Source organism: Pleurodeles waltl, chromosome 1_2 (genome assembly GCF_031143425.1).
Source record: "Pleurodeles waltl isolate 20211129_DDA chromosome 1_2, aPleWal1.hap1.20221129, whole genome shotgun sequence".
Taxonomy (NCBI): domain Eukaryota; kingdom Metazoa; phylum Chordata; class Amphibia; order Caudata; family Salamandridae; genus Pleurodeles; species Pleurodeles waltl.
In genome coordinates, this window is record NC_090437.1 from 680,072,358 (window position 1) to 680,089,138 (window position 16,781).

The following is a 16,781-nucleotide window of genomic DNA, read 5'->3' on the forward strand; positions in this document are numbered from 1 at the left end:
TCCACCCCCTGAAGAGTGTTTAAGATTTGAAGTGGAATCTTTGGTTTTACCCTTATCCCCATGCTTATCTTGAGATTTTTCACCATCTTTCTTCTTATTGTTCTCTTTGTCACCCCCTGTATGAACTTTTCTGTTCACCCTTGTTCTGACCCATTTGTCTGCCTTCTTTCCCAATTCTTGGGGAGAGGTCAGATCAGAGTCCACCAAGTACTGGTGCAACAAATCAGACACACAATTATTAAGAATATGCTCTCTCAGGATCAAGTTATACAGGCTGTCATAATCAGTAACTTTACTGCCATGTAACCACCCCTCCAAGGCCTTCACTGAATGGTCAATGAAATCAACCCAGTCTTGTGAAGACTCCTTTTTGGTCTCTCTGAACTTTATCCTGTATTGTTCAGTGGTTAAGCCATAACCATCCAGGAGTGCATTCTTAAGTACTGTAAAATTATGAGCATCATTTTCTTTCACAGTAAGGAGCCTATCCCTACCTTTTCCACTAAATGATAGCCATAGGATAGCAGCCCACTGCCTTTGAGGGACATCCTGTACAACACAGGCCCTCTCAAGTGCAGCAAACCACTTGTTAATGTCATCCCCCTCCTTATAAGGGGGAACTATCTTGTGCAGATTCCTGGAATCATGCTCTTTTGCAGGATGACTATGGGGAATACTGCTGCTGCCACCATGGGTTTCTAAACCCAACTTCTGTCTTTCCTTCTCTAGTTCAAAAGACTGTCTATCCAAATCCAGCTGTTGCTTCTTAAGCTTCAGTCTGGTTTGTTCCACCCTCAACTTATTGAGTTCCCTCTCTAACATTCTGTCATCAGGGTTGGTGGGAGGGACATTCCTAGATACAGAGGTATGATGGGAATGAACAGAAGGAGACCTGTCCCTTACAGAAGCCACCCTAACAGCTTGGCTAACAGAAACATTACTACCAGTATGGTGAGAATAAATGCTTTTGCTATGATGTGAGACAACACTATTTGTATGGTGTGGCTCATCATAATTACCAACTATGCTAGACTGTCTAGTAATGGGCAGGCTAGGAAGTTTCTTTCCTGAATCTTTTCCTGGGGGAGTCCCTGAATCAGATTGGGAACTATTAGGTACTTTTTCAACAGATGGGGCACCTATAGCCTTATCTTGTTCTCTAAGCATGTTAAGTAACAGTTCCAAGGAAGGATTCTTCCCTACACTCAAACCTCTCTCTATGCAGAGACTCCTTGCTCCTTTCCAGCTAAGGTGATCATATGCAAGTTTGGACAGATCAACATTTTGGCCTGTGCCAGACATTTTTAGAGAGAGTTAAAGTGATAGAAAAAGAGAAAAAAGTTTTCAGAACTTTTTAGAAAGACAGAAAAAAAACTTTTTAAACTTTTAAGAACTTTTTGAAAGTTTTTAAGTACTTTTCAGCACTTAGAAAAGAGTGAAAAGAGGAAATGCAAAACTTTTTGGCTATGTGTATATACACTGACCTTGTTTTGTATATTTTTCTCTTATGAAAAGTACAATGACAAGAGTGGTAAGTAGTCTCAAAGCACTTATCCCACCGCTGCACAACCAATGTAGGAGGCTGGACTGGCTTGTAGTGAGTACCAAGGGCTACTTGCACCTTGCACCAGGCCCATTTATCCCTTATTAGTGTATAGGGTGTCTAGCAGCTTAGGCTGATAGATAATGGTAGCTTAGCAGAGCAGCTTAGGCTGAACTAGGAGACGTGTGAAGCTACTACAGTACCACTTAGTGTCATATGCACAATATCATAAGAAAACACAATACACAGTTATACTAAAATTAAAGGTACTTTATTTTTATGACAATATCCCAAAGTATCTTAGAGTGTACCCTCAGTGAGAGGATAGGAAATATACACAAGATATATATACACAATAGCAAAAATATGCAGTATAGTCTTAGAAAAAAGTGCAAACAATGTATAGTTACAATAGGATGCAATGGGGAAACATAGGGCTAGGGGCAACACAAACCATATACTCCAAAAGTGGAATGCGAACCACGAATGGACCCCAAACCTATGTGACCTTGTAGAGGGTCGCTGGGACTATTAGAAAATAGTGAGAGTTAGAAAAATAACCCTCCCCAAGACCCTGAAAAGTGAGTGCAAAGTGCACTAAAGTTCCCCTAAGGACAAAGAAGTCGTGTTAGAGGAATAATGCAGGAAAGACACAAACCAACAATGCAACAACTGTGGATTTCCAATCTAGGGTACCTGTGGAACAAGGGGACCAAGTCCAAAAGTCACAAGCAAGTCGGAGATGGGCAGATGCCCAGGAAATGCCAGCTGCGGGTGCAAAGAAGCTTCTACTCGGCAGAAGAAGCTGCGGTTTCTGCAGGAACGAAAAGGGCTAGAGACTTCCCCTTTGGTGGACGGATCCCTCTCGCCGTGGAGAGTCGTGCAGAAGTGTTTTCCCGCCGAAAGAACGCCAACAAGCCTTGCTAGCTGCAAATCGTGCGGTTAGCGTTTTTGGACGCTGCTGTGGCCCTGGAGGGACCAGGAGGTCGCAAATTGGACCAGGAGAGAGAGGGGACGTCGAGCAAGACAAGGAGCCCTCTCAGCAGCAGGTAGCACCCGGAGAAGTGCCAGAAACAGGCACTACGAGGATGCGTGAAACGGTGCTCACCCGAAGTCGCACAAAGAAGTCCCACGTCGCCGGAGAACAACTTAGGAGGTCGTGCAATGCAGGTTACAGTGCCGTGGACCCAGGCTGGACTGTGCACAAAGGATTTCCGCCGGAAGTGCACGGAGGCTGGAGTAGCTGCAAAAGTTGCGGTTCCCAGCAATGCAGTCTAGCGAGGTGAGGCAAGGACTTACCTCCACCAAACTTGGACTGAAGAGTCACTGGACTGTGGGGGCCACTTGGACAGAGTTGCTGGATTCGAGGGACCTCGCTCGTCGTGCTGAGAGGAGACCCAAGGGACCGGTAATGCAGCTTTTTGGTGCCTGCGGTTGCAGGGGGAAGATTCCGTCGACCCACGGGAGATTTCTTCGGAGCTTCTGGTGCAGAGAGGAGGCAGACTACCCCCACAGCATGCACAAACAGGATAACAGTTGAGAAGGCGGCAGGATCAGCGTTACAGAGTTGCAGTAGTCGTCTTAGCTACTTTGTTGCAGTTTTGCAGGCTTCCAGCGCGGTCAGCAGTCGATTCCTTATCAGAAGGTGAAGAGAGAGATGCAGAGGAACTCGGCTGAGCTCTTGCATTCGTTATCTAAAGTTTCCCCAGAGACAGAGACCCTAAATAGCCAGAAAAGAGGGTTTGGCTACCTAGGAGAGAGGATAGGCTAGCAACACCTGAAGGAGCCTATCAGAAGGAGTCTCTGACGTCACCTGGTGGCACTGGCCACTCAGAGCAGTCCAGTGTGCCAGCAGCACCTCTGTTTCCAAGATGGCAGAGGTCTGGAGCACACTGGAGGAGCTCTGGACACCTCCCAGGGGAGGTGCAGGTCAGGGGAGTGGTCACTCCCCTTTCCTTTGTCCAGTTTCGCGCCAGAGCAGGGCTAAGGGGTCCCCTGAACCGGTGTAGACTGGCTTATGCAGAATTGGGCACATCTGTGCCCAACAAAGCATTTCCAGAGGCTGGGGGAGGCTACTCCTCCCCTGCCTTCACACCATTTTCCAAAGGGAGAGGGTGTCACACCCTCTCTCAGAGGAAGTTCTTTGTTCTGCCATCCTGGGCCAGGCCTGGCTGGACCCCAGGAGGGCAGATGCCTGTCTGAGGGGTTGGCAGCAGCAGCAGCTGCAGTGAAACCCCAGGAAGGGCAGTTTGGCAGTACCAGGGTCTGTGCTACAGACCACTGGGATCATGGGATTGTGCCAACTATGCCAGGATGGCATAGAGTGGGCAATTCCATGATCATAGACATGTTACATGGCCATATTCGGAGTTACCATTGTGAAGCCACATATAGGTAGTGACCTATATGTAGTGCACGCGTGTAATGGTGTCCCCGCACTCACAAAGTTCAGGGAATTGGCTCTGAACAATGTGGGGGCACCTTGGCTAGTGCCAGGGTGCCCTCACACTAAGTAACTTTGCACCTAACCTTTACCAGGTAAAGGTTAGACATATAGGTGACTTATAAGTTACTTAAGTGCAGTGTAAAATGGCTGTGAAATAACCAGGACGTTATTTCACTCAGGCTGCAGTGGCAGGCCTGTGTAAGAATTGTCAGAGCTCCCTATGGGTGGCAAAAGAAATGCTGCAGCCCATAGGGATCTCCTGGAACCCCAATACCCTGGGTACCTCAGTACCATATACTAGGGAATTATAAGGGTGTTCCAGTAAGCCAATGTAAATTGGTAAAAATGGTCACTAGCCTGTTAGTGACAATTTGGAAAGAAATGAGAGAGCATAACCACTGAGGTTCTGATTAGCAGAGCCTTAGTGAGACAGTTAGTCACCACACAGGGAACACATACATATAGGCCACAAACTTATGAGCACTGGGATCCTGACTAGCAGGGTCCCAGTGACACATAACAACCATACTGAAAACATAGGGTTTTCACTATGAGCACTGGGCCCTGGCAAGCAGGATACCAGTGAGACAGTGAAAACACCCTGACATACACTCACAAACAGGCCCAAAGTGGGGGCAACAAGGCTAGAAAGAGGCTACTTTCTCACACAACCCCCCCCCCCCAAACGAAGGACAATAAGGCTAACCTTGGCCAGTTGAGACTTTATTGTCTAAGTGGTGATAAGTAGAGAGTAGCTCTGCAATAGACTGGTTACTCCCTTTATCATCCACTATATGGTTACTTCCCTGTGGGGATGTAAACCACCCTGTTTGAAGTTTTTTAGCTAAGCAACAATGTGAAGATGTATTTTCAGAGTTTCTATCAGTAAGTTTTAGTTTAGAGCAGTGGGAATTGTCCACTGAACCTATTTGTAGTGATGGAAATGCCAGACAGGGATGCTGTCTCAGAAAAGCCATAGCTGGGCAAAAACTTTGTCCATATGGCTGGAAGAGAGAACAGGGATGCTGTTTCTCTTGGGTTGGAGCAGGGCAGGGATGCTGTCCTATCAGCTCCACACTAGGACAGGAATGCTGTCCTAAGTGTTGTGAGGCAGTGCAGAGTTTCTGCACTAAAGTTTCTCTGGGAGGGTTGGAGGGATGCTCCATGTTAACTAAAATGGTGCTCTTTTTCTCACCAATGTTAGTTATCCCACAGAGAGGTACTTCTACCTCAGGGAGTTCAGCTTTGCCAGCTGATGCTTCCCTTGGAACAGGTGCCACCCCAGGAGAGGTTTCTCCCACCACAGGAATGGTATCCTGAATGGCAGGGTGGTTAGGGGATACTGTGATAACCTTTTTACCTGTTGATGGAGAGGGATCCTGAGTTTTCAGGCCTTCTCTCCTTTGCTTTTTCATTTCAGTAGAAATGAGAGGGAACAATTCCTCTGGGATGCCCAGCATGGCTGCATGGGCATAAAACTCTACATCAGCCCAACCTGAGGCCTCTAGGTCATTACCTAAGAGACAGTCTACAGGTAAGCTAGGTGATACCACCACCTGCTTAGGGCCAGTAACTCCACTCCAACTAAACTGAATTACAGCTAAGGGAAGAAACTTAGTGGAGTTATGGACATCAATAATTTTATACTGTTGTCCAATGATGTGTTGTTCAGGAGGCACTAGGTTTTCAGTCACCAAAGTGATACTGGCACCTGTGTCCCTGTAGGCCAAGTCCTCAACACCATTTATTGAAACTGTCTGCCTGTACTTATCCATTGTAAGGGGACAAGCAGCCAGTGTGGCAAGGCCAATGCCACTAGGTGTGACAGAAACTGTCTTGGGACTGACTACCCCAGTTTCTATGATGGACCCATAAGTGAACCCAACTACACCCTTTGCTTGACTGTTGCCAGCAGTCCCACCACTAGTACCACTACTGCTAGGGGCACTAGAGCTTGATGTATTAGTGGTGGTAGGCTCAGGGGGTTTACCTGGACAGGACTTATCCCCTGGCCTATGTTTTTACACACAAAGCACCAAGGCTTTTTAATGTGTGCAGGTTGAGAAGAAGAGGAAGAATTTGTTTTATCTCCACCCCCTGAAGAGTGTTTAAGATTTGAAGTGGAATCTTTGGTTTTACCCTTATCCCCATGCTTATCTTGAGATTTTTCACCATCTTTCTTCTTATTGTTCTCTTTGTCACCCCCTGTATGAACTTTTCTGTTCACCCTTGTTCTGACCCATTTGTCTGCCTTCTTTCCCAATTCTTGGGGAGAGGTCAGATCAGAGTCCACCAAGTACTGGTGCAACAAATCAGACACACAATTATTAAGAATATGCTCTCTCAGGATCAAGTTATACAGGCTGTCATAATCAGTAACTTTACTGCCATGTAACCACCCCTCCAAGGCCTTCACTGAATGGTCAATGAAATCAACCCAGTCTTGTGAAGACTCCTTTTTGGTCTCTCTGAACTTTATCCTGTATTGTTCAGTGGTTAAGCCATAACCATCCAGGAGTGCATTCTTAAGTACTGTAAAATTATGAGCATCATTTTCTTTCACAGTAAGGAGCCTATCCCTACCTTTTCCACTAAATGATAGCCATAGGATAGCAGCCCACTGCCTTTGAGGGACATCCTGTACAACACAGGCCCTCTCAAGTGCAGCAAACCACTTGTTAATGTCATCCCCCTCCTTATAAGGGGGAACTATCTTGTGCAGATTCCTGGAATCATGCTCTTTTGCAGGATGACTATGGGGAATACTGCTGCTGCCACCATGGGTTTCTAAACCCAACTTCTGTCTTTCCTTCTCTAGTTCAAAAGACTGTCTATCCAAATCCAGCTGTTGCTTCTTAAGCTTCAGTCTGGTTTGTTCCACCCTCAACTTATTGAGTTCCCTCTCTAACATTCTGTCATCAGGGTTGGTGGGAGGGACATTCCTAGATACAGAGGTATGATGGGAATGAACAGAAGGAGACCTGTCCCTTACAGAAGCCACCCTAACAGCTTGGCTAACAGAAACATTACTACCAGTATGGTGAGAATAAATGCTTTTGCTATGATGTGAGACAACACTATTTGTATGGTGTGGCTCATCATAATTACCAACTATGCTAGACTGTCTAGTAATGGGCAGGCTAGGAAGTTTCTTTCCTGAATCTTTTCCTGGGGGAGTCCCTGAATCAGATTGGGAACTATTAGGTACTTTTTCAACAGATGGGGCACCTATAGCCTTATCTTGTTCTCTAAGCATGTTAAGTAACAGTTCCAAGGAAGGATTCTTCCCTACACTCAAACCTCTCTCTATGCAGAGACTCCTTGCTCCTTTCCAGCTAAGGTGATCATATGCAAGTTTGGACAGATCAACATTTTGGCCTGTGCCAGACATTTTTAGAGAGAGTTAAAGTGATAGAAAAAGAGAAAAAAGTTTTCAGAACTTTTTAGAAAGACAGAAAAAAAACTTTTTAAACTTTTAAGAACTTTTTGAAAGTTTTTAAGTACTTTTCAGCACTTAGAAAAGAGTGAAAAGAGGAAATGCAAAACTTTTTGGCTATGTGTATATACACTGACCTTGTTTTGTATATTTTTCTCTTATGAAAAGTACAATGACAAGAGTGGTAAGTAGTCTCAAAGCACTTATCCCACCGCTGCACAACCAATGTAGGAGGCTGGACTGGCTTGTAGTGAGTACCAAGGGCTACTTGCACCTTGCACCAGGCCCAGTTATCCCTGATTAGTGTATAGGGTGTCTAGCAGCTTAGGCTGATAGATAATGGTAGCTTAGCAGAGCAGCTTAGGCTGAACTAGGAGACGTGTGAAGCTACTACAGTACCACTTAGTGTCATATGCACAATATCATAAGAAAACACAATACACAGTTATACTAAAATTAAAGGTACTTTATTTTTATGACAATATCCCAAAGTATCTTAGAGTGTACCCTCAGTGAGAGGATAGGAAATATACACAAGATATATATACACAATAGCAAAAATATGCAGTATAGTCTTAGAAAAAAGTGCAAACAATGTATAGTTACAATAGGATGCAATGGGGAAACATAGGGCTAGGGGCAACACAAACCATATACTCCAAAAGTGGAATGCGAACCACGAATGGACCCCAAACCTATGTGACCTTGTAGAGGGTCGCTGGGACTATTAGAAAATAGTGAGAGTTAGAAAAATAACCCTCCCCAAGACCCTGAAAAGTGAGTGCAAAGTGCACTAAAGTTCCCCTAAGGACAAAGAAGTCGTGTTAGAGGAATAATGCAGGAAAGACACAAACCAACAATGCAACAACTGTGGATTTCCAATCTAGGGTACCTGTGGAACAAGGGGACCAAGTCCAAAAGTCACAAGCAAGTCGGAGATGGGCAGATGCCCAGGAAATGCCAGCTGCGGGTGCAAAGAAGCTTCTACTCGGCAGAAGAAGCTGCGGTTTCTGCAGGAACGAAAAGGGCTAGAGACTTCCCCTTTGGTGGACGGATCCCTCTCGCCGTGGAGAGTCGTGCAGAAGTGTTTTCCCGCCGAAAGAACGCCAACAAGCCTTGCTAGCTGCAAATCGTGCGGTTAGCGTTTTTGGACGCTGCTGTGGCCCTGGAGGGACCAGGAGGTCGCAAATTGGACCAGGAGAGAGAGGGGACGTCGAGCAAGACAAGGAGCCCTCTCAGCAGCAGGTAGCACCCGGAGAAGTGCCAGAAACAGGCACTACGAGGATGCGTGAAACGGTGCTCACCCGAAGTCGCACAAAGAAGTCCCACGTCGCTGGAGAACAGCTTAGGAGGTCGTGCAATGCAGGTTAGAGTGCTGTTGACCCAGGCTGGACTGTGCACCAAGGATTTCCGCCGGAAGTGCACGGAGGCTGGAGTAGCTGCAAAAGTCGCGGTTCCCAGCAATGCAGTCTAGCGAGGTGAGGCAAGGACTTACCTCCACCAAACTTGGACTGAAGAGTCACTGGACTGTGGGGGCCACTTGGACAGAGTTGCTGGATTCGAGGGACCTCGCTCGTCGTGCTGAGAGGAGACCCAAGGGACCGGTAATGCAGCTTTTTGGTACCTGCGGTTGCAGGGGGAAGATTCCGTCGACCCACGGGAGATTTCTTCAGAGCTTCTGGTGCAGAGAGGAGGCAGACTACCCCCACAGCATGCACAAACAGGAAAACAGTCGAGAAGGCGGCAGGATCAGCGTTACAGAGTTGCAGTAGTCGTCTTAGCTACTTTGTTGCAGTTTTGCAGGCTTCCAGCGCGGTCAGCAGTCGATTCCTTATCAGAAGGTGAAGAGAGAGATGCAGAGGAACTCGGCTGAGCTCTTGCATTCGTTATCTAAAGTTTCCCCAGAGACAGAGACCCTAAATAGCCAGAAAAGAGGGTTTGGCTACCTAGGAGAGAGGATAGGCTAGCAACACCTGAAGGAGCCTATCAGAAGGAGTCTCTGACGTCACCTGGTGGCACTGGCCACTCAGAGCAGTCCAGTGTGCCAGCAGCACCTCTGTTTCCAAGATGGCAGAGGTCTGGAGCACACTGGAGGAGCTCTGGACACCTCCCAGGGGAGGTGCAGGTCAGGGGAGTGGTCACTCCCCTTTCCTTTGTCCAGTTTCACGCCAGAGCAGGGCTAAGGGGTCCCCTGAACCGGTGTAGACTGGCTTATGCAGAATTGGGCAAATCTGTGCCCAACAAAGCATTTCCAGAGGCTGGGGGAGGCTACTCCTCTCCTGCCTTCACACCATTTTCCAAAGGGAGAGGGTGTCGCACCCTCTCTCAGAGGAAGTTCTTTGTTCTGCCATCCTGGGCCAGGCCTGGCTGGACCCCAGGAGGGCAGATGCCTGTCTGAGGGGTTGGCAGCAGCAGCAGCTGCAGTGAAACCCCAGGAAGGGCAGTTTGGCAGTACCAGGGTCTGTGCTACAGACCACTGGGATCATGGGATTGTGCCAACTATGCCAGGATGGCATAGAGGGGGCAATTCCATGATCATAGACATGTTACATGGCCATATTCGGAGTTACCATTGTGAAGCCACATATAGGTAGTGACCTATATGTAGTGCACGCGTGTAATGGTGTCCCCGCACTCACAAAGTTCAGGGAATTGGCTCTGAACAATGTGGGGGCACCTTGGCTAGTGCCAGGGTGCCCTCACACTAAGTAACTTTGCACCTAACCTTTACCAGGTAAAGGTTAGACATATAGGTGACTTATAAGTTACTTAAGTGCAGTGTAAAATGGCTGTGAAATAACGTGGACGTTATTTCACTCAGGCTGCAGTGGCAGGCCTGTGTAAGAATTGTCAGAGCTCCCTATGGGTGGCAAAAGAAATGCTGCAGCCCATAGGGATCTCCTGGAACCCCAATACCCTGGGTACCTCAGTACCATATACTAGGGAATTATAAGGGTGTTCCAGTAAGCCAATGTAAATTGGTAAAAATGGTCACTAGCCTGTTAGTGACAATTTGGAAAGAAATGAGAGAGCATAACCACTGAGGTTCTGATTAGCAGAGCCTCAGTGAGACAGTTAGACACCACACAGGGAACACATACATATAGGCCACAAACTTATGAGCACTGGGGTCCTGACTAGCAGGGTCCCAGTGACACATAACAACCATACTGAAAACATAGGGTTTTCACTATGAGCACTGGACCCTGGCAAGCAGGAAACCAGTGAGACAGTGAAAACACCCTGACATACACTCACAAACAGGCCCAAAGTGGGGGCAACAAGGCTAGAAAGAGGCTACTTTCTCACAGGGAGGCACCTCACAAACTAGGACCTCGACTAGGCCTCGCACACTGATTCAATACAGTGTCTCCTGTCCTTTTATCACGCCCTCTCTTCGACCCTGCAGGGGAGAGCCCCCCACCACCACAAGTTTGTTCAAGTCTCCCACTCCATAGCTTCATTCTACTCCTGCGTGTGCAGTGCCACTCAGCCCCCGGGCGACCGCAGAGCCAAGGGGAATCACGTCCCGGCGGCCATCTTGGCAAGCCCCGCCTCCCCGAAAAACACATTTTATTTTATTTAAAGTTTCAGAGGGAGTAACAGGGGTCCCCTTCATATTCCCTCTAAAAGTTGTACCCCAGTTTGTAGAAGGGGACCCCTTCCCTTTTGTGGATAAATTATTACCCCAACTTAAGTGTGGGGAACTGGGCTGCAAACCACTGATACATTTTTTTCAATTTGGCATTTGAAAGGGAGGGCTAAAACACAGTACTGAATCAGTGTATGTTTGTAATCCTTAGGAATCAAAAAAACTTTACAGACTCCAAAACGGTGTTTTGTGCATGGCCAAAGACTTGGGGCCTAATTTTGATTTTGGCGGAGGGGTTACTCTGCCACAATGGTAATGGACATCCCATCTGCCGAAATACAAATCCCATGGGAAACAATGTGATTTATATTTAGGCGGAAGGGATATCCTTCTCAGTTGTGACAGAGTAAGCCCTCCGCCGAAGTCTAAATCAGGTCCTTAAAAAAAAAAAAAGTCAGAAAATTCGAATTGGTGTACTTAAGACCTCTAAAAAGTTATGTATGTCTGGCCCTAAGTTAAGAAATCTATTTTTGTGCTTTCGGCGATAGCCAAAAATTGATTACTTTTTGCTTCTCCTCCTTGACAATGTAGTGTTTTGGCTCACTTCTGAATCGTGATGCCAAAATAGTTTGGAATGTAAAAATTTGCAGTGGCCAGCCAGTGAAATTGAAACTGTTAATAAAAGAAAGTCCTCTTCAGCCATGGCTGTAGTGCTACCAATAAGGATTAATGAATGTAATTTTAGTTGATGTCTGGATAAGTTTTGAAACCTAATACGACTTAATTCACAGGATAATATTTATAATTCTCCCAGCAAGTCCAGTTTTAGGTTGTGCATGTTTGCACAACAATCAAATGGTTGCTTCATCTTTAGTTATTGCTCTTGTGTGCAAATTAATAGTACTATATTGCATTATAGTAGTTACTCTGGTTTCTCTTCTAACTGAAATATATTTTGCCTTACTGTTGATGTTTAATTTTGTGTTGTTTTTTTATTGAAGGTTGAATGCATTTTAGTAGACATTAAAAATAAACCTATTGTTTAAAAAACAAAAAAAGACTCCCATTATTTACCTCCATCTCGGAGGCTCCTGTAATATATGAGAGAGAGAGAGAGAGAGAGAGAATGAATTATGACTATTAAAAAAACAAAATCTAAAATATTTCTGTTAACATGCTTCACTGTCATTTCTTTTGCTATGCACTGCTTCAATATATTTATTTCATTGATTAAGCTAAATAAAGTAGTACGTTTTGGTTAATTTGCACCACTCTTTTTGGAAAATTTGATATCAGCACTGCAAACTACCATTAAGCAATATTTGTTAGTTCACCACATTTATAAGTTGTTTTCCTCACATTCTATCTTGGTGCCTTATTCTTGATTTCCTTGGAAGCTGAAAATCTTTTTTTTATGTTTTATTGTCAACTTGGTCCTTGGGTGGAAAGGTATATCTGACTCATATGTCTTTCACCGTGGCCTCCTGTCACAGACGTGCAACAGCAATTCCTCTCTGTAACAGTGATACATATGGCTTTACTATTAATGGCATTGTGTCATTTCAAAACTTAAAAGATGACTACCTAGATGTTGTTTTTGGGCACACAGTACTTTTTAACAAACCCCTAAGACACCCAGTGCTAATCATCCACAGAATTTACACACATGCTGCATGCCACTTTCATAACTGGCTACAGATTCAGCAGACATGGCTTTTCGAGCAGTAACCGGCCACTAACCCCCCCCCCCCCCCCAGCTCCTTGAGACCCTACCGGGTGAGTAGTGCGCTTAAGAAATTATTTGATTGATTGAATGATAATGCTTAGTTGTATTGCATTGTGTAATCCCCATTCATTCTGATATCTTGTAATCTGTTTTGCCTGCTTTGAATATACATGTGGAGCAGTATTGATAAACTTGTGATCCTTTTCTTCGCAGTGTTTTGTTGTTTCGGTGCAAGTTAGGAGTCCTGCAGTACACAGTAGTCAGGCCAGTCACTACTATAATCGCTTTGTAAGTATGACCACAAAGTCCTTTCTTTTTTTCGTGGTAACACCTGTTTTGACACATTAATGATGGATAACCAAATAGATAGTAATGGGATGTGTAGGTCAAAATATATGTCAATTGTTCATATTTTTGTGATTTCAGACAACATGCAGTTTGTGGTGAAAACAAGAGTGAAACCCATGGGTGAACCCAGAAAGCTATACATGTCTAAAAACTATACAAAACTTTGAATTAATAAAAGGAGTCAATTTTGTAGATAGCTCATGGTTTTCCCAGTGAAACTAATATATGCCGGACAGTAAGTTTAGGACCAATGGTTATTTGTGCTCTTTTGAATTTGGGGTAGCCATACATTCATGATTCCATAGGCAGATTGCAAAAAATGATCTTCATTACCCACTGGCTTATATTTGAAAGCTAAGATTAAAAGAAATCCAGTTGGTAATAACAAATATTCTAATCTGTATTCAACTGTATCCCACTTATTACCGGCAACTGGAAAGGCCCCATACACAACAAGGAGACATCAAATGTTCTGTATCAAAAGCAACCCTTTAGACAACGTGGGATAGATTTAAGCGGAGTGTGGTAGCTTGGGGACGAATGGAGAGCGGTGGAGTGGGGTAGATTGGAGAGGAGTGAAGAGGAGTAGATTGGATTGGGGTAGATTGGATTGGAGTGGGTTAGACTGAAGTGGAGTGGGTATACTGAAGTGGAGTGAGGTAGATCGAAGTGGAGTAGATTGGGATATGATGAGGTAGATTGGAGTTGGATAGACTGGGTGGATTATGGTGGGGTGGAGTGAGATAGATAGGATTGGGATAGTTTGGAGTTTGGGAGATTGGAGTGGAGTAGATTGGAGCAGGGTAGATTTGAGTGGGGCGGATTGGATGGGTAGATTGGAGTTGGGTAGTTTGGGACAAAGTAGGGTAGACAGTAGTGGGGTGGAGTGGTTTAGATTGGACTAGAGTGGGGTAGATTTGAGTCGCATGTGGTAGATTCAAGTGGAATGGGGTGGATTGGGTAGAGTGGAATGGAGCGTGGTAGATTAGGTGAAGGGTTAATTGGGTGGATTGGAGTGGGATAGATGGTGGTGGAGCGGGGTAGGGTGGAGTGGAGCTGGATAGACTGGAGTGGAGGGAGATAGATTGGGTAAGTGTGGAGTGGGATAGACTGGACTGGAGCGGAGTGTGGTGGGGTGGATTAAGGTGGGGTACTGTGGGGAAGATTGGGTGGATTTGAATAGGGTTCATTGGAATGGATTGGTAAATTGGAGTGGGTAGTTTGTAGTGGAGTAGATAGGAGTAGATTGTAGGTGGGGGTAGATTGAAGTAGGGTAGATTGGGGTAGAGTGGGATAGATTGGAGTAGGTTTTATTGAAGTGGAATGTGGTAGATTTGAGAGGAGTGGTAGATTGGCATGGGGTAGATTGGACTGGACTGGTGTAAAATAGAGTAGAGAGGAGTTGGATAGATTGCAGTGGAGTTTGGGGTGGTGTGGGGTAGATTGGAGAGGAGTAGGGTACATTGGAGTAGGGTGGATTTGGGTACATTGGAGTGGGATGGATTGAGGCACATGGGAGTGGGATGGATTGGGGTAGATTAGAATGTGGTAGACCGGGATAGATGGAAGCAGTCTGGGGTAGATTTGAGTGGAGTGCAGTAGAGTTGGGTGAAGTGGGGTAGAGTAGAGTAGAGTGGAGTGGGTTGGGGTTGATTGAGTGGAGCTGCATAGTGTGGAGAATGCATGGTGTGGTAGCGGACTACCTCTACTGAAACACATTTCAATAGAAATGACCATTACATTGGCAATGCAATACAGTTTTACTTCACATAAACGATAATTTGTGCAAATGTCATCACCTAGTGTATTGATGTTTTGATTGTATTCAAATATTTGTCTCCACCACACTTCAAAATTACAAAAAAGTGCCTCATTTGTACTAATTCTGATATATTCTGAAACATCAGCACTGTTCATTTATGTTTTTTCTTGTGTGCTAGAAAAAAAAAGCATCCCTTCTCAACTTACATGGTTACCCAGCAGGATTGTCCTATAAATTCTTTCACTTTGAAGTCAGAGAAAGAAAAATAAACATCAAGTTCCCTGGAAGAGAGAGCCTGACATTTGACCTGTATCTTTTAATGCACAGCAAGTGACAAGATAAGAAGTAGATTTAAATGCCTGTTAACAGAAAGCGAGTTCATAGAATACAATAAATACGGTTTAGGCAACAGGAGGGGCAAACTGAACCTTGAGATCCTAAAGCAAATAAAGGCAGCAAATAGAAAGCCAGAATGTGTGTGTTACAAACCACAAAGCCAATGGTTATCAGTGAGTGGAATGCATTCCTAGGTCAGCTTTCTGAAAATCCCCAAGATATCTTTAGCAAACGAGACAGCTGCACTGCCTGGTAAGTGCTACCACCAAACGGATTACCTGCCCTGGGAGCTTCCACATCAGTAGCACCCAAGAGGTTAAATAAAACATAAATCCATATTGTTTTTTCTTTGAGAAAACTAGTGTATTTTGTATATCCTTATTTAAGAATTCTGAAGGTAAGGAGAACTTTTACATATGTTCAGCTAATGGACTTCCAGGTAAATGGATTTGAAAAACATTCTGTAAGCCTGAAGTTGCGCGCTCCAGGGATTTTTCTCCCTGTGTTCTGTAATTGTATTCTGCGTGGCAATGTGTTTTTCCTGTACCATTTACAGAGTTTCGTTTTCTGAAAATTACGCTTTTTTTTCTCTTTTTGGAGTTCTGAAGTTTTCTCCACTCTGTCTTTTTTTTACTTTCCTTCTGTCTTTCAAATCTGGAATGAAAAGAGATATGAGAAGGTAACAGGCCTTATCTTGTAGGCAGGACCAACCATAATGCATTACCAGTGAAACCTACTACTGACCCCATTTCCTACAGTACTGAGAGGTGTCTACCAGTCTGTTAAGTCTGTAAGGCTTGCCATCAGCCCCAGCACTACGTCAGGGAGAGGTACCAACTCCATAGTAAGTTTCCCTTAGCAAGTTACTCTGTTTCCATCTCTCCAAATCACTTAGCTGTCTGTTGCAGTTGCGCTAATAGGTAATAGTACCAGGGGTACTTCTAGGATCGGTAATTGAAGCTTGCGCAATGCTACCCAGTATGTGCCTCAACCCCCAAATCAGGTTGATCGGATTTGAGTCTAGGGCTTTGACCAGTGGTCAAGCAGGTATCACAGGTATGTTTGCATAATATTAGGTTGCATGGGTGCCAGTGGATGCTGGCTTACCTATAGGAGGATGAAGACCAGTGTTAAGAGACGTGACCACAGAAAACAGCAGCACACCCGGAAGAAGTGGGTGCCTGGAAACTCTGTGAAATGTTGGATGCCTGAGGAGATAGCTACACTGGTTTAAACTGGAGGTCCGTTGGGTATCTGTCTCTGGACTGATCCTGGTCCCATCAGAAAGGACTAGAGAACATTGCAGGATGGCCTGGGATCACTTCTCATGCCAGGCGAGGTGTGGTGAGTTCTGGGGACCTCTGACTGCAATATTGGAGAATTGAATTGGCAGAGCAGAAGTGGGGCCTGGGGTCTGACTTGTCCTCTTCGAATTGCTTTATTTTAATTTCTGTTGTGGGTGGACAATGCATCCTATTGGTGGTGGTGTTCTTGGATGCTGCCATAATGGAGAGGCAAGGCCCTTCAGCCAGTGCAGCAGACCAAAATGGACCAGTATGTTGTGGCTGAGGGAGCAGGAAAGCCCTCTATGG

General features: G+C 45.2%; 1 protein-coding gene across 1 annotated transcript in view; it reads left to right on the plus strand.

Moving 5' to 3' along the window:
- Nucleotides 1-16,781, plus strand: part of TMEM184C (transmembrane protein 184C) — a 191,388-nt gene that overhangs the window by 51,148 nt on the left and 123,459 nt on the right. The window contains exon 5 of the mRNA XM_069242626.1: nt 12,957-13,031. Coding sequence (XP_069098727.1) covers nt 12,957-13,031 — 75 coding nt within the window. The remainder of the gene's footprint in view (nt 1-12,956; nt 13,032-16,781) is intronic.